Below are 18,015 nucleotides of genomic sequence, written 5' to 3'. Positions count from 1 at the left end.
GCACGCGTGCAAGAGCCTCATTGACAGCAACTCCAAGATTGAAGGAGCCAGAGTTCGAACCGAGTGAAAAACTTTAATCGAGATCAGTCTAGAATAGCCCTCAGGGCCGAGTCTGAAAAGGAATGAACTGATGCTGATCAGCTCCACTACTTCGATGGACGCAAGTTTTAGCGCCAGGTTTGTCAACAAGCAAATGCTGTGGGAATTAACCAGTACATTTGTATTCCGTGCGTCAAATGACCGCTCCCAGACCTTACCTTATTGATACCATACTGAAGGTATTAATATCATCACGCGCAGCCTCAGCCTCATGCTCCAGGCGTCAATGGACAGAAACGGCGCAAAGCTGCACAAGGCTCAATGAAGGAACCATAAATTCGGAAATGGATACGACAAGCGAGACACTAATTTAGGATCTGTCCAGAGCTGACAGGAAAATTCTCCCTGAAGAGGAAACCAAGGAAGAAGGTTGAGGCTATTCAGTCACTAGCCCCATTTGTTCCAAAGGGTCATCGACACCCATACGAACTCATCTCCACTCATCTCCATTATCACGATGTTTACCTTTCTACAGCGACTGTAGGGCAGAAATCACACAAATCAGACACCGCTAGGCCCCCATTCCTGTCAGTTCCGATCTGTCGATCTGCGAAATACGAGAAGTCATTTCCCGTGGCGCTTTCTTTGACCAGTCAACAACACCAAGGCACTTTTCTTCCAGCCTGATTGGAAGAGGCTCAGTCAAGAGGAAACATGCCGTGACTCGAATTTTAGCCCAAGTGACAGTCATGAGGCTCATATAAGGCTATTAAATACAGCTGGTGCAGCCACTCTGCGCGCCTCACCTCTCCGTCAACATCTCAAAGAAACAGAGCACCTTGTTGCAAATAACAAAAATGCGCCTCCCGGCCATCATCCCCTCCGCCCTCCTAGGCGTCGCCTTCGTCTTCGCCGTCATCGAGCTCGGCCTCGGCGGCCATATCGCCTCCATCTCTACCGGCTCCCGTAAAATCCCCTTCTACGACCCCTCCAGCTCGTGGGGCTACTCCTACAAGACTATCAAGTACTCCGTCCCAGGTATCGTCGCTTTCCAGATCTTCACCTCTGTGTGGACCATGCTCGTCTCTGTCGCCGCGTTTCTTCTCCCCTGGTTCTTGCGCGTCAAGGCCGCCCCCGGAACACGGCTCAATACGATCATCACAGGTGCGCTAGGCGGCGCGTACTTCGTGACAATGGTGTTCTGGCTCGCGTGCTTTGCGGACATCGCGACCAAGCTGGATGAGTTGGGCGCTACGTCCGATTACTATAATGCGGTAATTGCATTTGCGGTGCTCTCGTGGTTAGTTTATTTTCTTCACACCCATCTAATTTACCCTCCCCCCCCCCCCCGGCCGGCGAGGTCGACGTGGCTAATGCGAGTGAGCAGGCTGCTCTTTGTCGCGCTCTTCGTCATCGTTGTTCTTGCCATACTTGGGATTCTGGAGTGTGACGCCCCTGGGTACGCCGGCATGAGGAAGAGGGCTGCGACGCAGGCAACCCCGATGCAAACAGTCGACGCATAGATATGATGTCGAAGTTTCTAGCGAGCGGCGGTGGATTCAGTTCATGATAATCCAGCTAGCCTGTGACCGGGAGATGAAAGAAAAGTGTACGCGGCGGAGAGGCTGTTGACGGATGATACCACCATATACCCATACTTAATTTAATAATTCTGATATCCAGTCCATTATTTCTCACTCCTGTGCATCTGCACGTTGTCGCATCTCATCCTATGCTTCCGCTCAAAATAATGCTTCTTTGATGTACCACATATTGCGTTTTTCCAACCAGGCACGGATCGGTTCGGTCTCGCGGAAACTGGGGGTAACGAATATCATCCAGTCGAATAATGAGGATAGTGTCGGTCTGTCGTGGAATGCAATGGATTTCCGCCCGTGATGGAAATGCTGGTGGCTCATTAGAACTCGGAAAAGACCTCCGCTGTGGGTATCCCGCCTCCAGGGACGAGATGCGGAATCGGTATCCTTCTCGCAGTAATTCTAGGAGAGTGCGCCTGCTGTGACAAGGAGGATTGCGACCAGTACAAGTCTTTTCTGTTCATTTCCAGGAACACAGCTGATACAGACGATGTTGTACAGCAGGATGTTCCACAATTGAGCCGCCTTCTGGTTTCGGTGTGGTGTATTGATGCGTGCCTCTTGCCCTCGTAAATCGAATTTCTATTGATTAAATGAGGACGCGAGGATCAGTCCTTAGTGTCAACGTATCGGTTATTGTGTTGAACCAGACGCAGTAAATCGTACAAGACGACAAACATAGACCTTATCTCTTGTTGTTCGATATTCCAACCGCAATAACAATCGAGAGTATAAAAATCACCAGATTCAGCTGTATGGTTAGCCAACTCTCACTTGAAAGAAGGAAGCATACCTACCAGACCAATAAAGGCCCCTATCCAGTTTAGCTCCCAGCCCCCTGCATAGACCTTCCCATGTGCGACAGCGCTCTGCTGTCTCCAGAACCGATGCGCTCCCATAAAAGCGACTAGGATGGCAACCACATGACAGGTGACCGCAAGAGGTATCCCAAGTCTATAGTAACCCAGGCGAGCATGGTCAGCGGTCTTGCTCTGCAGACAGAACAGCTGAGCGATGAACACACCCTGCATGGCAACGGCGATCGAGGTACGGATATACGCCAAGAATGTTCGTTCCAGCGCTAGATGCTGTCAGCCTTCAAATTGCTTTTGCTTGATACCATTCTCCGGTGGGACTCCACACACGGAAAATGGACCTTGAAAATAAATTCTATCCAATGCGATCAATCGAAAATAAGCATATCATACCAAAATGGTCACGGTTGCTCTTTTGTGGCACCGTCAAACAGACGTTATTTGCCCAGAACCGTTGAATGTTGCCCACAACCCCCTTGCGTGGCTGCCGACTGGAGCAGCTACTCCGGGATACCGTGCGACGAGTAGTGACTCGGTATTCCGCCGAAGATATCGATCCCGATGACAGATCATCCAGCTGGTCATCCTGAGTCGGAATCTGTTGGAGTTCGAACAAATCTTCCCTCTCTATGCCAGGGCCAAACGGTCGCGATGTCTCACTTTCGGTCGGCGACTGCAATCTGGATTGGTGAGTGTCGGAAAGGGAGAAGGGCTCAGCGGGAGGCGCATGCTCGGCAGAAGGGTTTGCCATTATTGTCAGGGACGATGAAGAGACTTATGCGATGTTGTCATTGCGGGCTTGGATGATGCGATGGGGAAGGAGAATGAGTGGTGGATTGCGTCTGGGGTAGAGAGCGAGCTAAGTACAAGACCCATCTCTGTTTGGGTCGGCGAATCTGGCCGGTTCAGGCAATAAGGCACGGCTGTTAATCGCCGACCCATTTAGTCCCAGTTTCCACAATTTGTGATATCAAGTGTCTCTCTGGTCATATCGGGGTTTGTACAAGATGCGGTGTAGACACCTACCGTCATGTCCACGAGTTTGTTAATTGTAGGAATGTATTCCCGAGTGTTGCGCCGACTTTTGACAGGTCAAGCCACAACCACCCTCCTTGCAGACACACATCGAAGTCCCCTGAAACAGGGAATAGGCCTGCATGAGGTCATGAACAAATTGCTTGAACCTGACCTGATCCGTACTCTTTAACTACTCCAGGAAATGCCATTATTATGGTCATGTTGCAGTGGCGGAATACATTCCGTCTCCGGAAACGGAAAGTTCTTGAGGTTTGCTTGTTGAGTTGCAAGTGTAGATAGAGGAGACAGCAAATGAAAGATAAGCACGACGATGGAATGATAGTGAGACTCGGCGCAAATATAGATCAGAGCAAATATAGATGGGTCAAAAAGAGCGGAGGGGAAGAAAAAGGAAATCTCCCCGACAGGGAGTCGAACCCTGGTCTCCCGCGCTCGTTCTCATTCGAGTGACAAGCGGAAATCATGACCGTTAGACCATCGAGGATTTCTTAGTGGCATTCGGCAGTTCTGGGCTTATAGAGGAAGATTACAAGAACGGGTGGTCCAGAGACAGGGTGACGATTATTTTGAGACCCCTTGGTCACAGAAAGCCAGAACCTTTCTTTAACCCATCTCATAAACATTTTTAGATCTGTGCTATCCAGTCATACCGAAAAGAGCCAAGAATCAATCGTTGGCATGCCTGCCTTGTCCCTAACCACTACTTGACCAACTTCCCATTCCAATATATATTTCCCCTTACAGTGTTCTAGGGTTGGCTTTCCGCCATGGTCGTGAATCGTCAATTATACATGTCTCTGCTCATTAAACGCACCCTGCCAGGTGAAATGTCATCAAACAGCGTCTCCAGAGAATATCTTTCCGGGAAATTTTGTCGTCCAGGTCATAACTGGACTGACTAGTCAGTACATCAGTAAATTGGTTTGCGATGTACATGCCTTCCAGAACTAGACCGGAAGTGCCTGATTACATGATCACCCTGAACTCGAATTACAAAGTTGGTGCTTTCGATAAAAAGATCCAGGCGTCAATTTCTTCCCGAATAGGTAGATGGTATCATATTCCTATTAATTCGTCACAGTCACAGTGGGGACAGCCACCTGGGTCTCTCTGATCCCTGCCTTCCCCAGCAAGAGCATTGATGAATTATGCCATGCAGGGAGTCCTTTGTTTCTAGCGTCATCACTGGCCCCTCCTCCGTCAACATAACCCACCTGCCCGCACACAGACTCACAACAGAATCTGTCGATCCAACACCTATCGCCTCAGCGATACAACCTTCCACAGCTTGGTCTTCTTCCTCCAGAATGAATGGCAATTCTCGCTGGCGGGATACTACAAGCTCGCGCGGTTCACTGCAGAGCCCCCTGGCGTCGATCATCTACGAGGCTTAATATGGGCCCATGAGGATCAGCTCTACGCTCGTTTTGTAACTGGGATGCCTCGTGAGCGCCAGATGAGGACTTTCAGGCTAGGGGGTGTGAAGCTGGGGAGGTGGTATGTGGTGTCTATTCTGATCAAGTTGGGTGTTGATGGGAATGGAAATCTCCAGTTTTGGGTTGATGGGGAGAAGGTGCTGGAGGAGTTGGGAGTAGATACGATTATGGATGATGGGGGGCTGTTTCGGTTTGAGAGTTGTGGGGTGGGGAGGTGTTGGGGGGTGTGGATTACGTTGACAGAGAAGCGTCTGACTATTGGAGGTATATTAATTTCAGTTGAGATGGCAATTCTGGATCATAAATAGTTATTTGTTTCAGGGAATCTTTGATGAGGGTACATACTCTCGTTTTCAGCTAAGCACTGCATTGTGGAAACCATAAAGCTTTTGTTGACATACGACACATATCTAGAAAAAGAAACGGCAGCGAGGCCTAAACCTTACTATCTTAATATTGCGCAAGGCTATTCCTTGCCGTCGCATTGAGAACATAGAATGGTAAGACAGGCTGCGCTGTTTCAGACAATAGCTGCGGATCGACGTTTTCCCTCTGGCATGGCACGGACACGGACACCTGGTTGGGCCCTTCCAACGGAGCAATAATTGCAGTGGACATATTTGGCATTGGAGAAAGATGTGGCGTGCTAGGCCTGAAGAGCGGGCGGATGTTCTTCTCATTATCCTCGATGAGGGGTTTGCGAGTGGTCGGAGTGGGAGTCGGCGAGATGCCTTCCGCCATTTCCCCGTTGGATTCAGGACACCGAATGACGGTGTCGATGGATGGAGTCGATTGGAGGGACTTTTCTCTGCGGCGGGGCTGCAGGAAGAGCGGCTCGGGGTCTTTGCAGGTGCAGTAGTTTGGGAGTGGTGAGCGGAGGATGCTTGTTCTGACACTCATCTCGCTCTGAGGGGATGGTAAGGGGTCGAGGAATGAGGGGACGGGTGATAGGAGGGGATTTCTCCATTGTGGACTTTGTGGTGAGATGAGGTTCGTCGTCGAGAAGACCGACTCAGCCGTGCGGCCGATATTAATGGGTGGATTGGACGCTCGACCGGATTCATTGTTGAGGATATCGGGGAGGACGAACGAGAGGGCACAGAGGAATCCTTGACAGTATGCTGAGATCGTCCATACGACGGCATGGGCTATGTTCAGAGAGAGCCACACGCTGCTGGACGAACTCTTTGGCTTGCTGACGTAGAGGTGTTGCAGCCTCTCACCGGTAATGATGCCGATATTAAGAAAGATGATGAGACAGAAGAGAGCACGAGCTTTGAATTTGCGCAGGATCCATTCCGTCGCTTGAGGTTCGCTCTCAGAGTATAATAGGTAGGACAGAAGACTAACAAGTAGGAAATTGACGGCTGAGAGAGATAATAGGCTGCTGCATTTGGTAGGGTTGGGTCCGTTTGATGCGCTCTCTCGAAGCCTGTAGAAAGTAATGGAGATAGCAAGATCAGTGAGAACGGAAAAGGCTGTGATACTGCCTACGAGGCAGACAAGCATGGTCCTTCCCATGCTGACTGCAAGGTGTACAATAGGATACCGCGATAAGCAATGTAAACAATGGAAGGATGGATAGACATCTAAGGTGAACTCCAGATTAAAATCACTGAAACAGAATGCTGGAATCAATGAGAAGGCGTGGGCATTATCATAAAGCTTTTCAACTCGATATTAATATTAAGGAATCGAGTCAAGTTTGCAAGTTAGCGAGAGAGTCAATGACGACTACATCGCATGAAGATCTAATCGGTGACAGAGAAGGCTGTCTGGATTGCAACTAGAGGTAGTAGTCTATATAGACTACGATGGACAAAACCTCCTCTCTTCGTCTTTTGAGTTGTCCATCTTCATTGGAGCTGCATGCCATGCTGGTCTAGACTCGAGCTCCACTTGAAATCGGACCTGCTGATTTTGACAGAGACCATGCGGTTCGGTTGCAGATTCCCTGATTGAATATCAACGGTGTGGTGGACATCGGCCAGTGAGAATTGGCAACTGGCATCCTCGCTCATGAATCAGGGCAAAAATTGGATCCTTTGAGACCGAGTCCAATCGGGTCTGCTGCCTATTCCTTGGCGTCTCTTTTAGTCTCTCATTAGCTTTGCTTTGTGGAGTCAACAGGACAGAAGCTCGCCAAATGCCCGCTTTTACCGTTGGGCATGCATTGCATTGCATTGTACGAAGTATTAGGCTGTCGCTGGAAGCTTGGGCAGTGAACTTTGAAGTCTTTCAGGAACCGAGCATGTTTTCTTTTTCTCCGCAGATCGATCTAGACTGCCTCATGAGGGCTCTGTCGATGTCGGAGATCAATCATCTTCTCCTAGAACAACTGCTTTCAAAGACTAGTGCGCTCAACATGACCGAAAATGATGTAATAATTATGCGGAAATGCAGCCATAATAAGGTTATCCCCCTCGTCCTTTCAAGTCAGGCCAAATGTGCCTATCTAAGAATCGGCCATCGTATCATGTTGATACACCAATAAGTAACGAACAGATGATGAAGTTTACTCAAATCATCAGCATGGGAGTGGCAATCGTACTTTGCAAGTCCAGGGAAATACAAGCCTTTCAATGCTACTTTTCACTCTCCATGGATCTGGCCTAGCGGATTCACGGCAGGTCGAAATCATTTCCGACTTTTACCTCCAGGGAGGTTGAATCATCTACTCTGCATGTATTAGATACATGCCTCCTAAATCTAATATACATACTCAACACTAATCTACTTCTTCCGCGTATCATCAACATCTATGAAACATGCAAGCAAAATTGGAACAGAAGCATATCGCTAGGTACAAGAAGAGAAGATAAACTAACCGTACAGACAGCGAAAAGGGGGGATTCATCCATAGAATTAGTCTACCGTCAATTCTTCAAATTCATCAAATACTTGACCCCAGAATCTAGCATCCACCACGCCGTCAACTCATGCATCCACTTGCCCACCGCAGTCTCCAAGGGCATCACCCCGTTCTCCCCCTTCGGCTTCCACATCAACGTCTCATTCATGATGACTATCCGGTCGTCCTTCTCCGTGATCGTAGTCACCAAACGACCCCGAACAGCCCCCATCGGCTTCAGTTCAAACTCCACTTTCCCCGGCGTCCGCAGAATCACCCGGTAAGTGCCGCAGACGAGATCCCCCTCCTTGAAATCGAGGCGCTCGATGTTCGCAGCCTTGAAACTGGGCTTTTCGGCCTCTGTGCTCATCGTTCGCAGGATATACGCCTGCGGCAATCTCGTGAAGCTACTCATATTCCGCCGCATCAAGCGGGTGAGCAGTTCCTCAGTCGGCAGAGCGGGGAGTTTTCCGCGTGGCACCGATATAGAGGCCGAGTCGAAGACGGCTACTGTTTGCTCGGTGAAGACCTCATCGGGGGCGGTGGTGATATTGGAGGATATTGAGCGCGGAAGATGGCCGTGTTGCGCGTTTATTGAGATGCGGGATTTGAGGTTCTGGCGGAAGAGGTAGACGCCCACGGCGGTGGTGCCGAGGACGGCGGACGTTATGGGGACGAGAGCTTTCATGTTGGGATGCGACTCGGCTGATGCGGAAAAATGGGATGTTTGCGAAAGTAGACGAGCTCGGATGGGTTAAATAGAAAGGGTTACGGAAATGCTAACGTCACGAGTCCGAATACGAGATCTGGACGCTGGTATGACCCACTCGCCTTCTTGACTTTATTGTTATGCTGCGAATTGATTGGTCATTTTCAGGCCAAGATAAAGTGAGGGACTGATTTATGTCCATAAAATATCATAACTGACACATAACTGTATGAACATGCATATGACAACTTATACTCCTTCCTATAAGAGTGGATGAACAGGTGATGAGACTAAAGAACTTCATGGCAGAAGGGAGAAGATTGATATTGAGGAAATGTCACAAGATACAGATGGACAGTCCATGAACTAGCCTCTTGCCAATAATGAAGAGAACAAAACCGTCTGTACTACTTGAAACCATAATGAGAACATATCTGAAAACCCAGTACCATGCCTGGAGAGCGAGGAATAGCACACATCAAACTCTGAATGGCCTCATTTAGAATTCACACTACAGACATACCCTCTAATCTTCTCTCTGTCTTTCGCTATGATCAAAAAGCCAAGCGAAATTCAAGACGAGCTTATTGAAGGGCTTATGGTGAGTATTTCTTACTTATGTGCCCATGAAGGACAAACAGTGAGATGCCATCCAGCTTGTAGTCTCATCTCATTTCAAGGTGAACATGAGAATTCAAGACATATCCATTCAACTTCTATCATAAACCTTCTCTGATCCTCATCTTTCTTCTCACTTTTCACACTTGTGGTTCTCTGGTCCTCCTTGCTCAATAAAACCGCGACAGAGTTGTAACCTACCCATACATGTGATATGGCCGCCCCCTCTAGAGCACACGCCGCGAAGTTACTCCATCTGCCAGCTGAGGTCATCCAGCTTATTGTGGATCACCTGTGGCCCGAAGAAACGACGTCGCTTCTCATTGCAGTCCCAAAGCTCGCCTATCTTGTGACTGTTGAGCAACTGTGGTATCAGGATGGATGGGGCTATACCATATTGCACTGCGCCGTTGATAAGAACGATGAAGCCATTGCCAATCTCATTGCCAGACCTTGTGCTCAGGACCAGGTGGCTACTTGCCAGGGCTATACGCCTTTATGTCTTACTATTTCTGAAGATGACAACAAAACTGCGAAAATGCTTATCAACGCTAATTTTGACTTGTTGGCCCAGGATCGACTAGGAAGGACTCCACTTCACGCGGCTTGTTCTGAAAGCTGCAGGGACAACAATCCTACCGAAAACGTCCAGCTCAGCTCGCTAAAGGGCTGACCCTTCGGTTGTCGTGGATTTCAAGGAAACACTTCTGCACGCCATTCTTGAGGCTGACCTAAACCCCAATCTCGCAGTAGTCCAGATGGTAATCAACGCTGGGGTAGGCGTCAACGCTTGGACATTGATGGGGTTTCGCCTCTCTGGTGGTCTGTTACCAATGATCATGAAGGTGCCTTGAAGTTCGTCTCACTCATGGAGCGGACCTGCACATACAGGCCTATCTCGGAACAATTGCACACGAGGCGGTCGCATATAAACGAGAGAAGTTGGTGGAACGCGCCGTGGAGCCTGGGGGTGATCTATCTGTGCGGAACGGCGAAGCAAACGAGGCTGCATTGATGCTGGCTACTCGTCGTGGATTGACAACTTATCTAGGTGCTCAGGAATGCAGGCCCTGAGACCTGAATACCGCATTGAACTTTGTTTCATACGCTCTCTTCCCGGGGTAATCCCAGCGAGAGTTGACATGGCTACATCTTCTGCATGTTTTTGCTACCCTTGCGATGACCTCCGGGTGACTGCACATTTATGCGACAGCCACTCATTAAACACAAGAGTCGGGGTGTCCCTGAAATTCATAATCCTGCTAGCTTCAGCTGGCTCAGGCTGACAGTTTTGATAAGTGGTAACGACAGGCCAAATATGAATCCAATTTGCTCGGAATATGATCTATCACGAGTCTACTCCCTGAAACCACGAACCCGATTCATTTTCGATAACTTTAATAAAGTCAAGGCGGATTTCCCAGAGCTAAAATGTAGACCTCTATCTTGGGCAGAGATGTGCGTTTCTGTCATAGCCCTCAGGTGAGATACTCATTCTTCGCATTGACAGCAAATGAGTAGTGATTGTCTTGTTGCCAACCACTCGACGACAGGGGCACTCCAATTCATGGCCCCCTTTACAGAAACAGTGGCAACAAGGCTCGTGGAGGATTGATGGAATATTGCCGAACTGTGTTGCCCCCTGGCCTCACTATTTTGCTTTCAGGGAGTGAGCAACTAAATGATCGATATTCTTACAAACCCAGCGAGTGCCAAGGGAAGACCCAAGCAGAGCCATTTCTTCTAGCACTGGTCATGACTGGGTTAAAATGATATTCGGTCTCTGATTCATGGGAAGTTGAGTATCAGAATGGTGCCCTTCTGCATGTTTTGTATATTTTTCTCCATCGGTCTACTCCAGAAGGAATCCTTGCCACACAGTACCCTTGACTCTAGTTGGATTTGGTTTCATCAGAATGTCTTGGCCAAGACTACATACACCGACTGCTAGCCATGGTTCTCGAGCAGCTGCGTCCAGGTAAGTGCACAGGAGACCTGTCTTCTGTCGATCACTCTTCTCGAGGCAATATCTTCTGTACCTGAGGATGCCGTCACGAGATCAGGTGCAGGTTCGAATCCTGTAGGTCTTATATCCGAGCACTGTAGCCATCAGATATACCAATCAATTCGGCCCGCGTGAGTCACGCTGTAGGTGGTTATATTAAGGCGGCAGTAGGATGCTATCCCGAACTCAGTCGAGTAAGGAGGGAGTCCACCTCACTGGATGGGCTCATCTCATGATGCTGTCTACACCCGCTATGGGTTAATAGCTCCGTGACGAAGGCAAGCAAGACCCCTGCTTAGAAATCACTCGTTCGATGGGTCGATACCTCCAAATGTCGGTGTATTCGTCCCACTGACTACTCATATGAAACGAAAGTACACACAGTACTCCGTACAAGAGTAGATGAATAGATGTATCCACGTCTCCGAATCCAGATACTTTGACTAGCAGAAGGTGTCCAGGATTACCATTTCTAGCTGTAGAAATGGGAGAGTGCAGTATATGCCAAACAATGTGGCAGAGAATTGACAGCCATAACCAATAGGATGCACCCGGCTCTTTTTCTATTTCATGGCTCGGTTGAATCAATACCGAGTGCTCCCTGAGTACTTTATCTGTCAGTTATTCAGCCGATTGATCCTTCCTCGAGTCAAAGAACGGACTTCGCCCGGGCGAGGTGTGCTAGTATCTCTGTTCTGGGGCAAATGAAACACAAGAGTCTCTTGGCTGGCGTTGAAGGGCTTGGCACGGAGACATTGCTCCATTGGTATGCTTCATGACTGATTGAGCGGATCATGTAGGTAATGCCAAGAACCTGCTTGATTGTCTCGTCTGCCGTGTCAGTTGCAATCTAGTAGAACAATCTCTTTGGCACCGGACTGTGCGGCTGGTGTACCAGATAATAAGGACTATAGCTGTGTCGAAGATCCATGGTTTGTAGATCTGCTGCTAATGAGTACTCTGTATCTTAAAGAAACCAAGCTCGATGGGACAATCGCGGTATCATCGTAGTATCACATCCCATTCGGGCAGGGTCTGGTTCTCCACAGCCCCCGCGCTAGAACTGCCTAGAGTTCTCCGTATGGGCCACTGAAACAATGGAGATTATAAGGGCACCAAGCATATTATGCGCCAATGTTGGCGTTCTGGGTTTGACGGAGCGAAATCCCGTTGTTGTCGCTGCTGTCGACTTGGAAATGCCGCTGCTCCTTGCCCTGCATAGGTGCTTCACGTCTCTTGCATACTTCCCCGACTTCCCAAGACTTGGGGAGTGTGCGGCAGTATATTCCTGGAAAAAGTTGCATAGCAGTCTCCAGTGATCGTCTTCAAACCCTGGGCAATGGGAGCAAAATGCTCCGCCAATGAGCGGCTTTCGGGCAATTGAGTCCTCCATCCGGGTGAGACTAATATACATTAACGTTTGGTTATATGGGTCCCTGATTCATTAACCTCAGGCAATATGGGTCCCCGAGTCCCCTGACCCAGGTGACAGTTCCCAACAGCTTTCCGCTGGCAAACGCAATGAGTGCTTGGCGTCATGGATCAGGGCTTCGGAATGCTGGTGTCAATGGCGGAAATGGGGTCTATCACCGCTGTTTCGTGTTTGAATATATGCCTCATTAAGTGTAGAGCACAGGTATCGCAGTGAGACAGACCAAGAAATACCATATTGCATTGCTTTTGGGGATATCCTTATTCCTGACCGTATAAATTCAGCTCGTTCGCCGCCCATTGTCCTCCCCATCACCACGCTCATAATCATACCAACACTCATTTCCAGACAAGCAACTCTTCCGACTCGATCAATCAATCATCACAATGTATCAACCTCTTCTTCTCCTCCCTCTCCTCCTCACCTCGGCCTTTGCCACCCCCCATGATCCCACCACGCACCAGGCTCTCGAGAAGCGCGCCTCCTTCCCCATCCCCTCCTCCAAGGGCAGCGTGACCTACTCCTCCCCCAAGACCATCAGCGGCACCTTCGACGGCGGTCTGAAGACCTACGGCCGTGGCGTCAAGTGCACCGGCCAGAAGGAAGGCGGCGAGAAGGACGCCGTCTTCGTCCTCGAGGACGGCGCCACCCTCAAGAACGCCATTATCGGCGCCGACCAGATCGAGGGTGTCTACTGCAAGGGCTCCTGCACCATCCAGAACGTCTGGTGGACTGACGTCTGCGAGGGTAAAGACCTCCCGCTCCCCTTTCCACTTTCTCCAATGGCAGTCCTCCGGCTAATGTGAATCCTAGATGCCCTCTCCCTCAAAGGCACCGGCAGCGGCACGCACCGCATCATCGGCGGCGGCGCCCGCAACGCCGACGACAAGGTCATCCAGCACAACTCCGGCGGCAAGGTGATCATCCAGGACTTCACCGTGCAGAACTTCGGCAAGCTGTACCGCGCCTGCGGCAACTGCAGCAAGCAGTTCAAGCGCACCGTCGAGATCAGCGGCGTCAAGGCTTCCAGCGGCAAGGCCCTCGTCGGCATCAACTCCAACTACGGCGATACTGCGACTATCTCTGGCTGTGCCAGCAGCGTCAAGGAGATCTGTGTGGAGTATGAGGGTACCGACAACAACAAGAAGGAGCCTGCGAAGAAGAGCTCCGGTCCGAGCAACGCTTGCAAGTACAAGGAGCCTCTCGCTTCGTGCTAAGCGATTGTGTTGAGGGAGGGATGAGTGGAATGAGTTGAAGTGGCATTGCTTGTGTATACTTGTGCAGTAATCAGATAGATAATAGTATCTAGCTTAATTTCGGGGTGTTGACACGAGGGATCTGATAAAGGAATGCATAGCGCTTGAGATGCACCATTTCAGTTGACTGTCTCCATCTTTATGTTTGGGTTGCCACCAGAATCTCCTGACGTATATGCCCTCGAAGATGTTTCGCTCTTGCAAGAGTCAAGACTGCCGATCCGTCTTAGCGTCCGAAGACGAAGTGCCCCATGCTGGGCCCTGTGGCGCAGCTGTGGTCCGCTTGTATCTTCGACCGCTGGGACGGACGCACACTTGATGTTCGGGCAGTTCCCTGGAAATGGGATTCTGATCGGTGCTGATGATCGGTGCTGAGAACAGGAACTGACCGCAGAGCTGAAGATCTTGTTGCATAGGCCGCTCTTAAGGGGTTTTATTGCCCGATTCCAATTTAAGGTTTGCAGGAAATGGAGGGACTTTAGCCCTATGTAGGTGAATGGACAAGAGGCTCAGAGTACCAGAGACCCGAGGATGCCACAATACTCAATGTCGGGCCAAACACTGAGCAGCGACAGTCTGCTGGATAATTTGGGGTCAGATCTCTCTACTGACACAGTGACCTGGACTAAGACATCCGCGTAGCCCTGGTCAGTGACACCTGGGCCTCACGGTGAGACACTGATCTCGCTGACGGCGCTCTGGAGTCAGTTGAGTTGCATATTGCATTCCAGGGGCGCGGAGGATATGTACGTTTGCCACACTTTGAAGCCACATTGATCCATTCCCTGTACACGACAGGCTTGTAGCCAAAGCTTTGCAGTGCTGCGCCTGCAGCTGGATCACTTGACCGCTACACAACTGATAGCATGAGGGATTAGACTGGCTTGAGGTAGTATCTAGTATTTGTCATTTGCCATACCTGAGCCAGTCCTACAGACGTGCATTGGCTTCTTGACATTTCGGGTGATGAGGCTGGTTGCATTGCTGAAGCCGCTCCACGCGACTGGGTCACAACGAGATACTTCGACGATGACAGCAGGAGAACTTACAATGTCATTGGACAATGGAACGTGTCATGGCTGAATAGTATTTCAGATACGAGGATCTGTCAGAGGGTTGAGGTCATAATTATGGTAAGCTTACCCGCCCCCTTGCTGACCCATTCCCCGTTCAATATATCCAATCGCTTGGGCCAGGAGCCGGCGACCATCCCCTTGCTTCATCTCGTGTCCGAAAAGCCATGTCTTAAAGCCTTTTGATGCTTCCTAGGATCGATCGGTGCTACCCCGCATACTTCAACAGCCGATGAATGTGCCACTGCCCCAGGTCTCCGACAATCAGAACACGGGGTGCGTTTATGGCTTCATGGCATTTCTCACCTGAGAATGACACCCTCTTTACTCCCAAGAACAGAGCAAGACGTGGCTTGCATGAGAATGGCGAGACTCGTTTCAAGTCCATCACGAGGATGGGCAGGTGTCCATGATATCACGCTTCGACCCTGGTATAAAGAGAGGATGCATCCACGACCAGAACATCTTTCTCCAACACTCAATCACAATCACAGACTCAAACTCAAGCAACCAGCTACTACCAGCAGAATGCTCGCCCGCACCATCCTCGCCACCCTCGTCAGCGCCGCCTGCTTCGCGACCGTCAACGCGCAGACCTGCAGCGCTACCAACGCGGTATGCTGCCAGCAGCTCCAGGACCCGGATAACCTTAATGCCGATGCCTTGAACCTGCTCCGACTGTTGAACATAAACCCTAATACCTTGACTGGCGCTGTTGGTTTGACCTGTAAACGTCTGACTGAAGCCTGTTTTGCGTGTCTTTTGCTAACGCGCCCAGGCACCAGTCTTGTCAGCGGTAGCTGCAATGCGAATGCTGCGTGCTGCACGGGCAATAACTACGTAAGTAGACACCGCAGACTTTCGTCGAGTGGGATACTTACTCGATATTAGAACGGACTCATTGTTCTGGGCTGCACCCAGATCCAGGTGTAGGCGGCGTCTGCGGGAAGGTCCTGGTATCTGCATTGACGGGGTTTATACTCCCTAGCCTCCGGATCAGTTATAGCTAGCAGTTAGGAGATAAGTAGTAAATCAAGAAAGGGTGCCCAGTTTTCTGGGCCAATGAGAAGGGTCTTTTGTAGGAATTCCGAGAGAATCTATCCAGTGACATATCTACCCACGATCGATTCATCTTTGGGCACCTGTACCCCTGGTCCAAATCTTAAACATAACCAGACCGTAGAACGAATTGGCGTGGCCAGAACCGTCGAGCGGAGTCAGACTGCCAGACTGACAGCTTTCTCTGATTGGGTTCGAGGAGATGCAAGCGTCATAACGAGATATGCCTCCCCGAGGGGACAAAATCAGCTGATGCTCCGGCACCACCTGGGGGCAGACTTCATATTTTCTCCGTATAACCGTTCTGACAAGACCAACAACTAATTCTCACCTATCGTCTTGTGCGTTTTCTATTGTGTAGATTGGCAACATGGGAAAAGCGGACGCAGTTCACTCGGTACGCAGTAACGGTCCTTAGAGTTTCCGGATTCGCCACACCTCACCCTCACCCTCACCATCATCCTCCACACCCAGGGTGACGAACTGACAATTAACGAAGGCCTTAGTACCTCTGTCCACAGGAAAACACCGTGATCATCCAGCCTGAAGATGAGATCACACATGCCGGGACGGCAAGCACGGGGACGAAGACGATGAAGCCGGCCCGGGGGATTGTGCTGGCAGTTGGCACGCCCAAGGCGCTGGGGAAGGGGGGAAGGCATGCGATGGATGTGAAGCTTGGAGATTTGGTTATCTATACCAAGGTGGGTCCACTCTGTGCAGCTTTCCGAAGAGGTTCCAAAGATGATGCTGATGACGTGCAGGGCAAGGGGAAGGAGGTGAAGGTGGATAACGATGAGTACTTGCTTCTGGATCGGGATGAGTGAGTTGTCCTCGTCCTCGGTTGGGTCTGATCTAGTCTGACTCTCTGACGGGAGCAGGATTCTGGCTGTTGCCGACTGATATGATTTGATATGATTTGATATGATTTGATACGATCCGATATGATATGATATGATATGATACGATATGAGTGTATGGTCGATCTCTTGATGCTATGATAGCCTGTACATCAGAGGACACCTTACCTATAGTCCTATACTCTATCCAAAACAGTCATCCGCAGCGCATCGAATGCAAGATAGATTTAGAGAAAGCACTAACCAGACAGTTGAATAACGCCCTCCACCATCTCCACCAACCCCTCTGCAACAACCTCCAAGCTCTCCCTCTCAAACACCTCCCAGCATCCCTCCCCCTCAAGCACACCGCAGTATGCCCCCCGAAACCCCGCCCTCACCGCAGCAGACACATCCCACAGATGCGCCGCCGCAAACCACTTCTCATCCTCCCCCCCAGACCCAATCGTCTCAATCGCAGCCCGATAAGCCCCCGGCGCCGGCTTCGCAACCCGCAACCCATCACAACTCAACACCCTTTCAACCGGCATCTCAACCCCCGCCCTGGTAAAATACCCCCGGACACGCTCCACATCCCCAGTCGTAAGACACCACACCTCAAACCCTGCGCTGCGCAACTTCTCCAACGCAGGGACCAGCTCCGGACGCAGCTGCAGCGACGCATAGCCGGCGAGACAAGCATCCCGCTCCTCCTCTGTAAAGACCCTGCGAGGCTGCGCCACCCCAGCCATGAAAAGACTGCGGTAGAAGAGCGCGCGCATGACGTCTTTGTAGGGCCGGTAGGACTCGGAAATAGACAAGAAGGTGAATTCGAGTTCCGCGGCGGTCATCCAGGTGTAGCCAAAGTGTGTGGGAGTGATCCCATGCGAAGAGAGTTTTGGGCCGATGGTGGCGGCGATGGAGGCGAAGTAGGCGTCGAAGGAGACGCAGGTGCCGACCACGTCGAAGATGATGTGTTTTGTTGGCATTTTCGTGGTAACTGTGCTGTGGACTGTAGATTATTCAATGCAATTTGTTTCAATTGATTTGGGAAAGGGGATGAGTGAGGGGAGGGGAGGGGTTGTTTTATGTGGAGATGTAGAGTGGAGTGACGGGGCCATGGTCTTGGACCGGATCACACCCGGCGGATCATGGATGAGAGATGAACATGGATCTATCTGGCAATCTGGCAATCTGGTTATGATCTGGGTATAGAGTACTGATCAGATGGTCCGATCCACATCGGA

At 50.3% G+C, this 18,015-nt stretch overlaps 10 protein-coding genes and 1 non-coding gene across 11 annotated transcripts; 4 read left to right on the top strand and 7 right to left on the bottom strand.

Moving 5' to 3' along the window:
- Positions 1-320: 320 nt before the first annotated feature.
- AFUA_8G05960 (MARVEL domain-containing protein) lies at positions 321-1,562 on the top strand (the record flags this gene model as incomplete). Its single annotated transcript, XM_077805330.1, has 2 exons — positions 321-1,339; positions 1,427-1,562. The coding sequence occupies exons 1-2, from the start codon at positions 897-899 to the stop codon at positions 1,560-1,562; spliced, it is 579 nt and encodes a 192-aa protein (XP_077661457.1). The 5' UTR covers positions 321-896.
- Positions 1,563-2,303: 741 nt separating this feature from the next.
- On the bottom strand, positions 2,304-3,891 carry AFUA_8G05950 (DUF202 domain-containing protein). The gene is made up of 3 exons (XM_742304.2): positions 3,479-3,891; positions 2,846-3,375; positions 2,304-2,718 (listed from the first exon to the last, which is right to left on the bottom strand). Exons 2-3 carry the CDS (start codon positions 3,201-3,203, stop codon positions 2,408-2,410), a joined length of 669 nt encoding a protein of 222 aa, XP_747397.1. The 5' UTR covers positions 3,204-3,375; positions 3,479-3,891; the 3' UTR covers positions 2,304-2,407.
- tD(GUC)9 lies at positions 3,887-3,974 on the bottom strand. Its single transcript is given in 2 exon segments — positions 3,887-3,921; positions 3,938-3,974. It is a non-coding gene (tRNA).
- Positions 3,975-5,136: 1,162 nt separating this feature from the next.
- On the bottom strand, positions 5,137-6,682 carry AFUA_8G05940 (uncharacterized protein). Its single transcript, XM_742303.2, has one exon. The coding sequence runs from the start codon at positions 6,445-6,447 to the stop codon at positions 5,377-5,379; it is 1,071 nt and encodes a 356-aa protein (XP_747396.1). The 5' UTR covers positions 6,448-6,682; the 3' UTR covers positions 5,137-5,376.
- Positions 6,683-7,389: 707 nt separating this feature from the next.
- Positions 7,390-8,549, bottom strand: AFUA_8G05930 (uncharacterized protein). The gene has a single exon (XM_742302.2). It carries the CDS (start codon positions 8,463-8,465, stop codon positions 7,803-7,805), a length of 663 nt encoding a protein of 220 aa, XP_747395.1. The 5' UTR covers positions 8,466-8,549; the 3' UTR covers positions 7,390-7,802.
- An 802-nt stretch (positions 8,550-9,351) lies between these two features.
- Positions 9,352-10,268, bottom strand: AFUA_8G05920 (uncharacterized protein; the record flags this gene model as incomplete). The annotated part of the gene is made up of 2 exons (XM_742301.2): positions 9,836-10,268; positions 9,352-9,556 (listed from the first exon to the last, which is right to left on the bottom strand). The coding sequence occupies exons 1-2, from the start codon at positions 9,943-9,945 to the stop codon at positions 9,352-9,354; spliced, it is 315 nt and encodes a 104-aa protein (XP_747394.1). The 5' UTR covers positions 9,946-10,268.
- Positions 10,269-12,918: 2,650 nt separating this feature from the next.
- plyE (pectate lyase) lies at positions 12,919-13,906 on the top strand. The gene is made up of 2 exons (XM_742300.2): positions 12,919-13,288; positions 13,355-13,906. The coding sequence occupies exons 1-2, from the start codon at positions 12,928-12,930 to the stop codon at positions 13,756-13,758; spliced, it is 765 nt and encodes a 254-aa protein (XP_747393.1). The 5' UTR covers positions 12,919-12,927; the 3' UTR covers positions 13,759-13,906.
- Positions 13,907-14,004: 98 nt separating this feature from the next.
- On the bottom strand, positions 14,005-15,020 carry AFUA_8G05900 (uncharacterized protein; the record flags this gene model as incomplete). Its single annotated transcript, XM_742299.1, has 2 exons — positions 14,005-14,131; positions 14,941-15,020. 2 exons carry the CDS (start codon positions 15,018-15,020, stop codon positions 14,005-14,007), a joined length of 207 nt encoding a protein of 68 aa, XP_747392.1.
- A 294-nt stretch (positions 15,021-15,314) lies between these two features.
- rodE (hydrophobin family protein) lies at positions 15,315-16,087 on the top strand (the record flags this gene model as incomplete). The annotated part of the gene is made up of 2 exons (XM_742298.2): positions 15,315-15,710; positions 15,762-16,087. The coding sequence occupies 2 exons, from the start codon at positions 15,315-15,317 to the stop codon at positions 15,801-15,803; spliced, it is 438 nt and encodes a 145-aa protein (XP_747391.1). The 3' UTR covers positions 15,804-16,087.
- A 5-nt stretch (positions 16,088-16,092) lies between these two features.
- On the top strand, positions 16,093-16,832 carry AFUA_8G05880 (putative chaperonin (GroES/Cpn10); the record flags this gene model as incomplete). The annotated part of the gene is made up of 3 exons (XM_742297.2): positions 16,093-16,326; positions 16,436-16,752; positions 16,811-16,832. The coding sequence occupies exons 1-3, from the start codon at positions 16,300-16,302 to the stop codon at positions 16,830-16,832; spliced, it is 366 nt and encodes a 121-aa protein (XP_747390.2). The 5' UTR covers positions 16,093-16,299.
- Positions 16,833-17,028: 196 nt separating this feature from the next.
- Positions 17,029-17,904, bottom strand: AFUA_8G05870 (putative 2-haloalkanoic acid dehalogenase; the record flags this gene model as incomplete). The annotated part of the gene is made up of 1 exon (XM_742296.2): positions 17,029-17,904. Exon 1 carries the CDS (start codon positions 17,755-17,757, stop codon positions 17,029-17,031), a length of 729 nt encoding a protein of 242 aa, XP_747389.1. The 5' UTR covers positions 17,758-17,904.
- Between the last annotated feature and the right edge of the window lie 111 nt (positions 17,905-18,015).

Source organism: Aspergillus fumigatus, chromosome 8, assembly GCF_000002655.1.
Source record: "Aspergillus fumigatus Af293 chromosome 8, whole genome shotgun sequence".
NCBI lineage: Eukaryota > Fungi > Ascomycota > Eurotiomycetes > Eurotiales > Aspergillaceae > Aspergillus > Aspergillus fumigatus.
This window is presented reverse-complemented; position numbering and strand designations above follow the sequence as displayed.

Excerpts from the sequence above, each read along its gene's own strand:
- AFUA_8G05950 (XM_742304.2), bottom strand. The coding sequence starts at position 3,203 with ATGGCAAACCCTTCTGCCGAGCATGCGCCTCCCGCTGAGCCCTTCTCC. Across the intron at positions 2,719-2,845 it reads GAGCAACCGTGACCATTTTG|CGCTGGAACGAACATTCTTG; the intron begins GTATGATATGCT and ends GACAGCATCTAG.
- AFUA_8G05940 (XM_742303.2), bottom strand. The coding sequence starts at position 6,447 with ATGGGAAGGACCATGCTTGTCTGCCTCGTAGGCAGTATCACAGCCTTT.
- AFUA_8G05930 (XM_742302.2), bottom strand. The coding sequence starts at position 8,465 with ATGAAAGCTCTCGTCCCCATAACGTCCGCCGTCCTCGGCACCACCGCC.
- plyE (XM_742300.2), top strand. The coding sequence starts at position 12,928 with ATGTATCAACCTCTTCTTCTCCTCCCTCTCCTCCTCACCTCGGCCTTT. Across the intron at positions 13,289-13,354 it reads GTGGACTGACGTCTGCGAGG|ATGCCCTCTCCCTCAAAGGC; the intron begins GTAAAGACCTCC and ends TGTGAATCCTAG.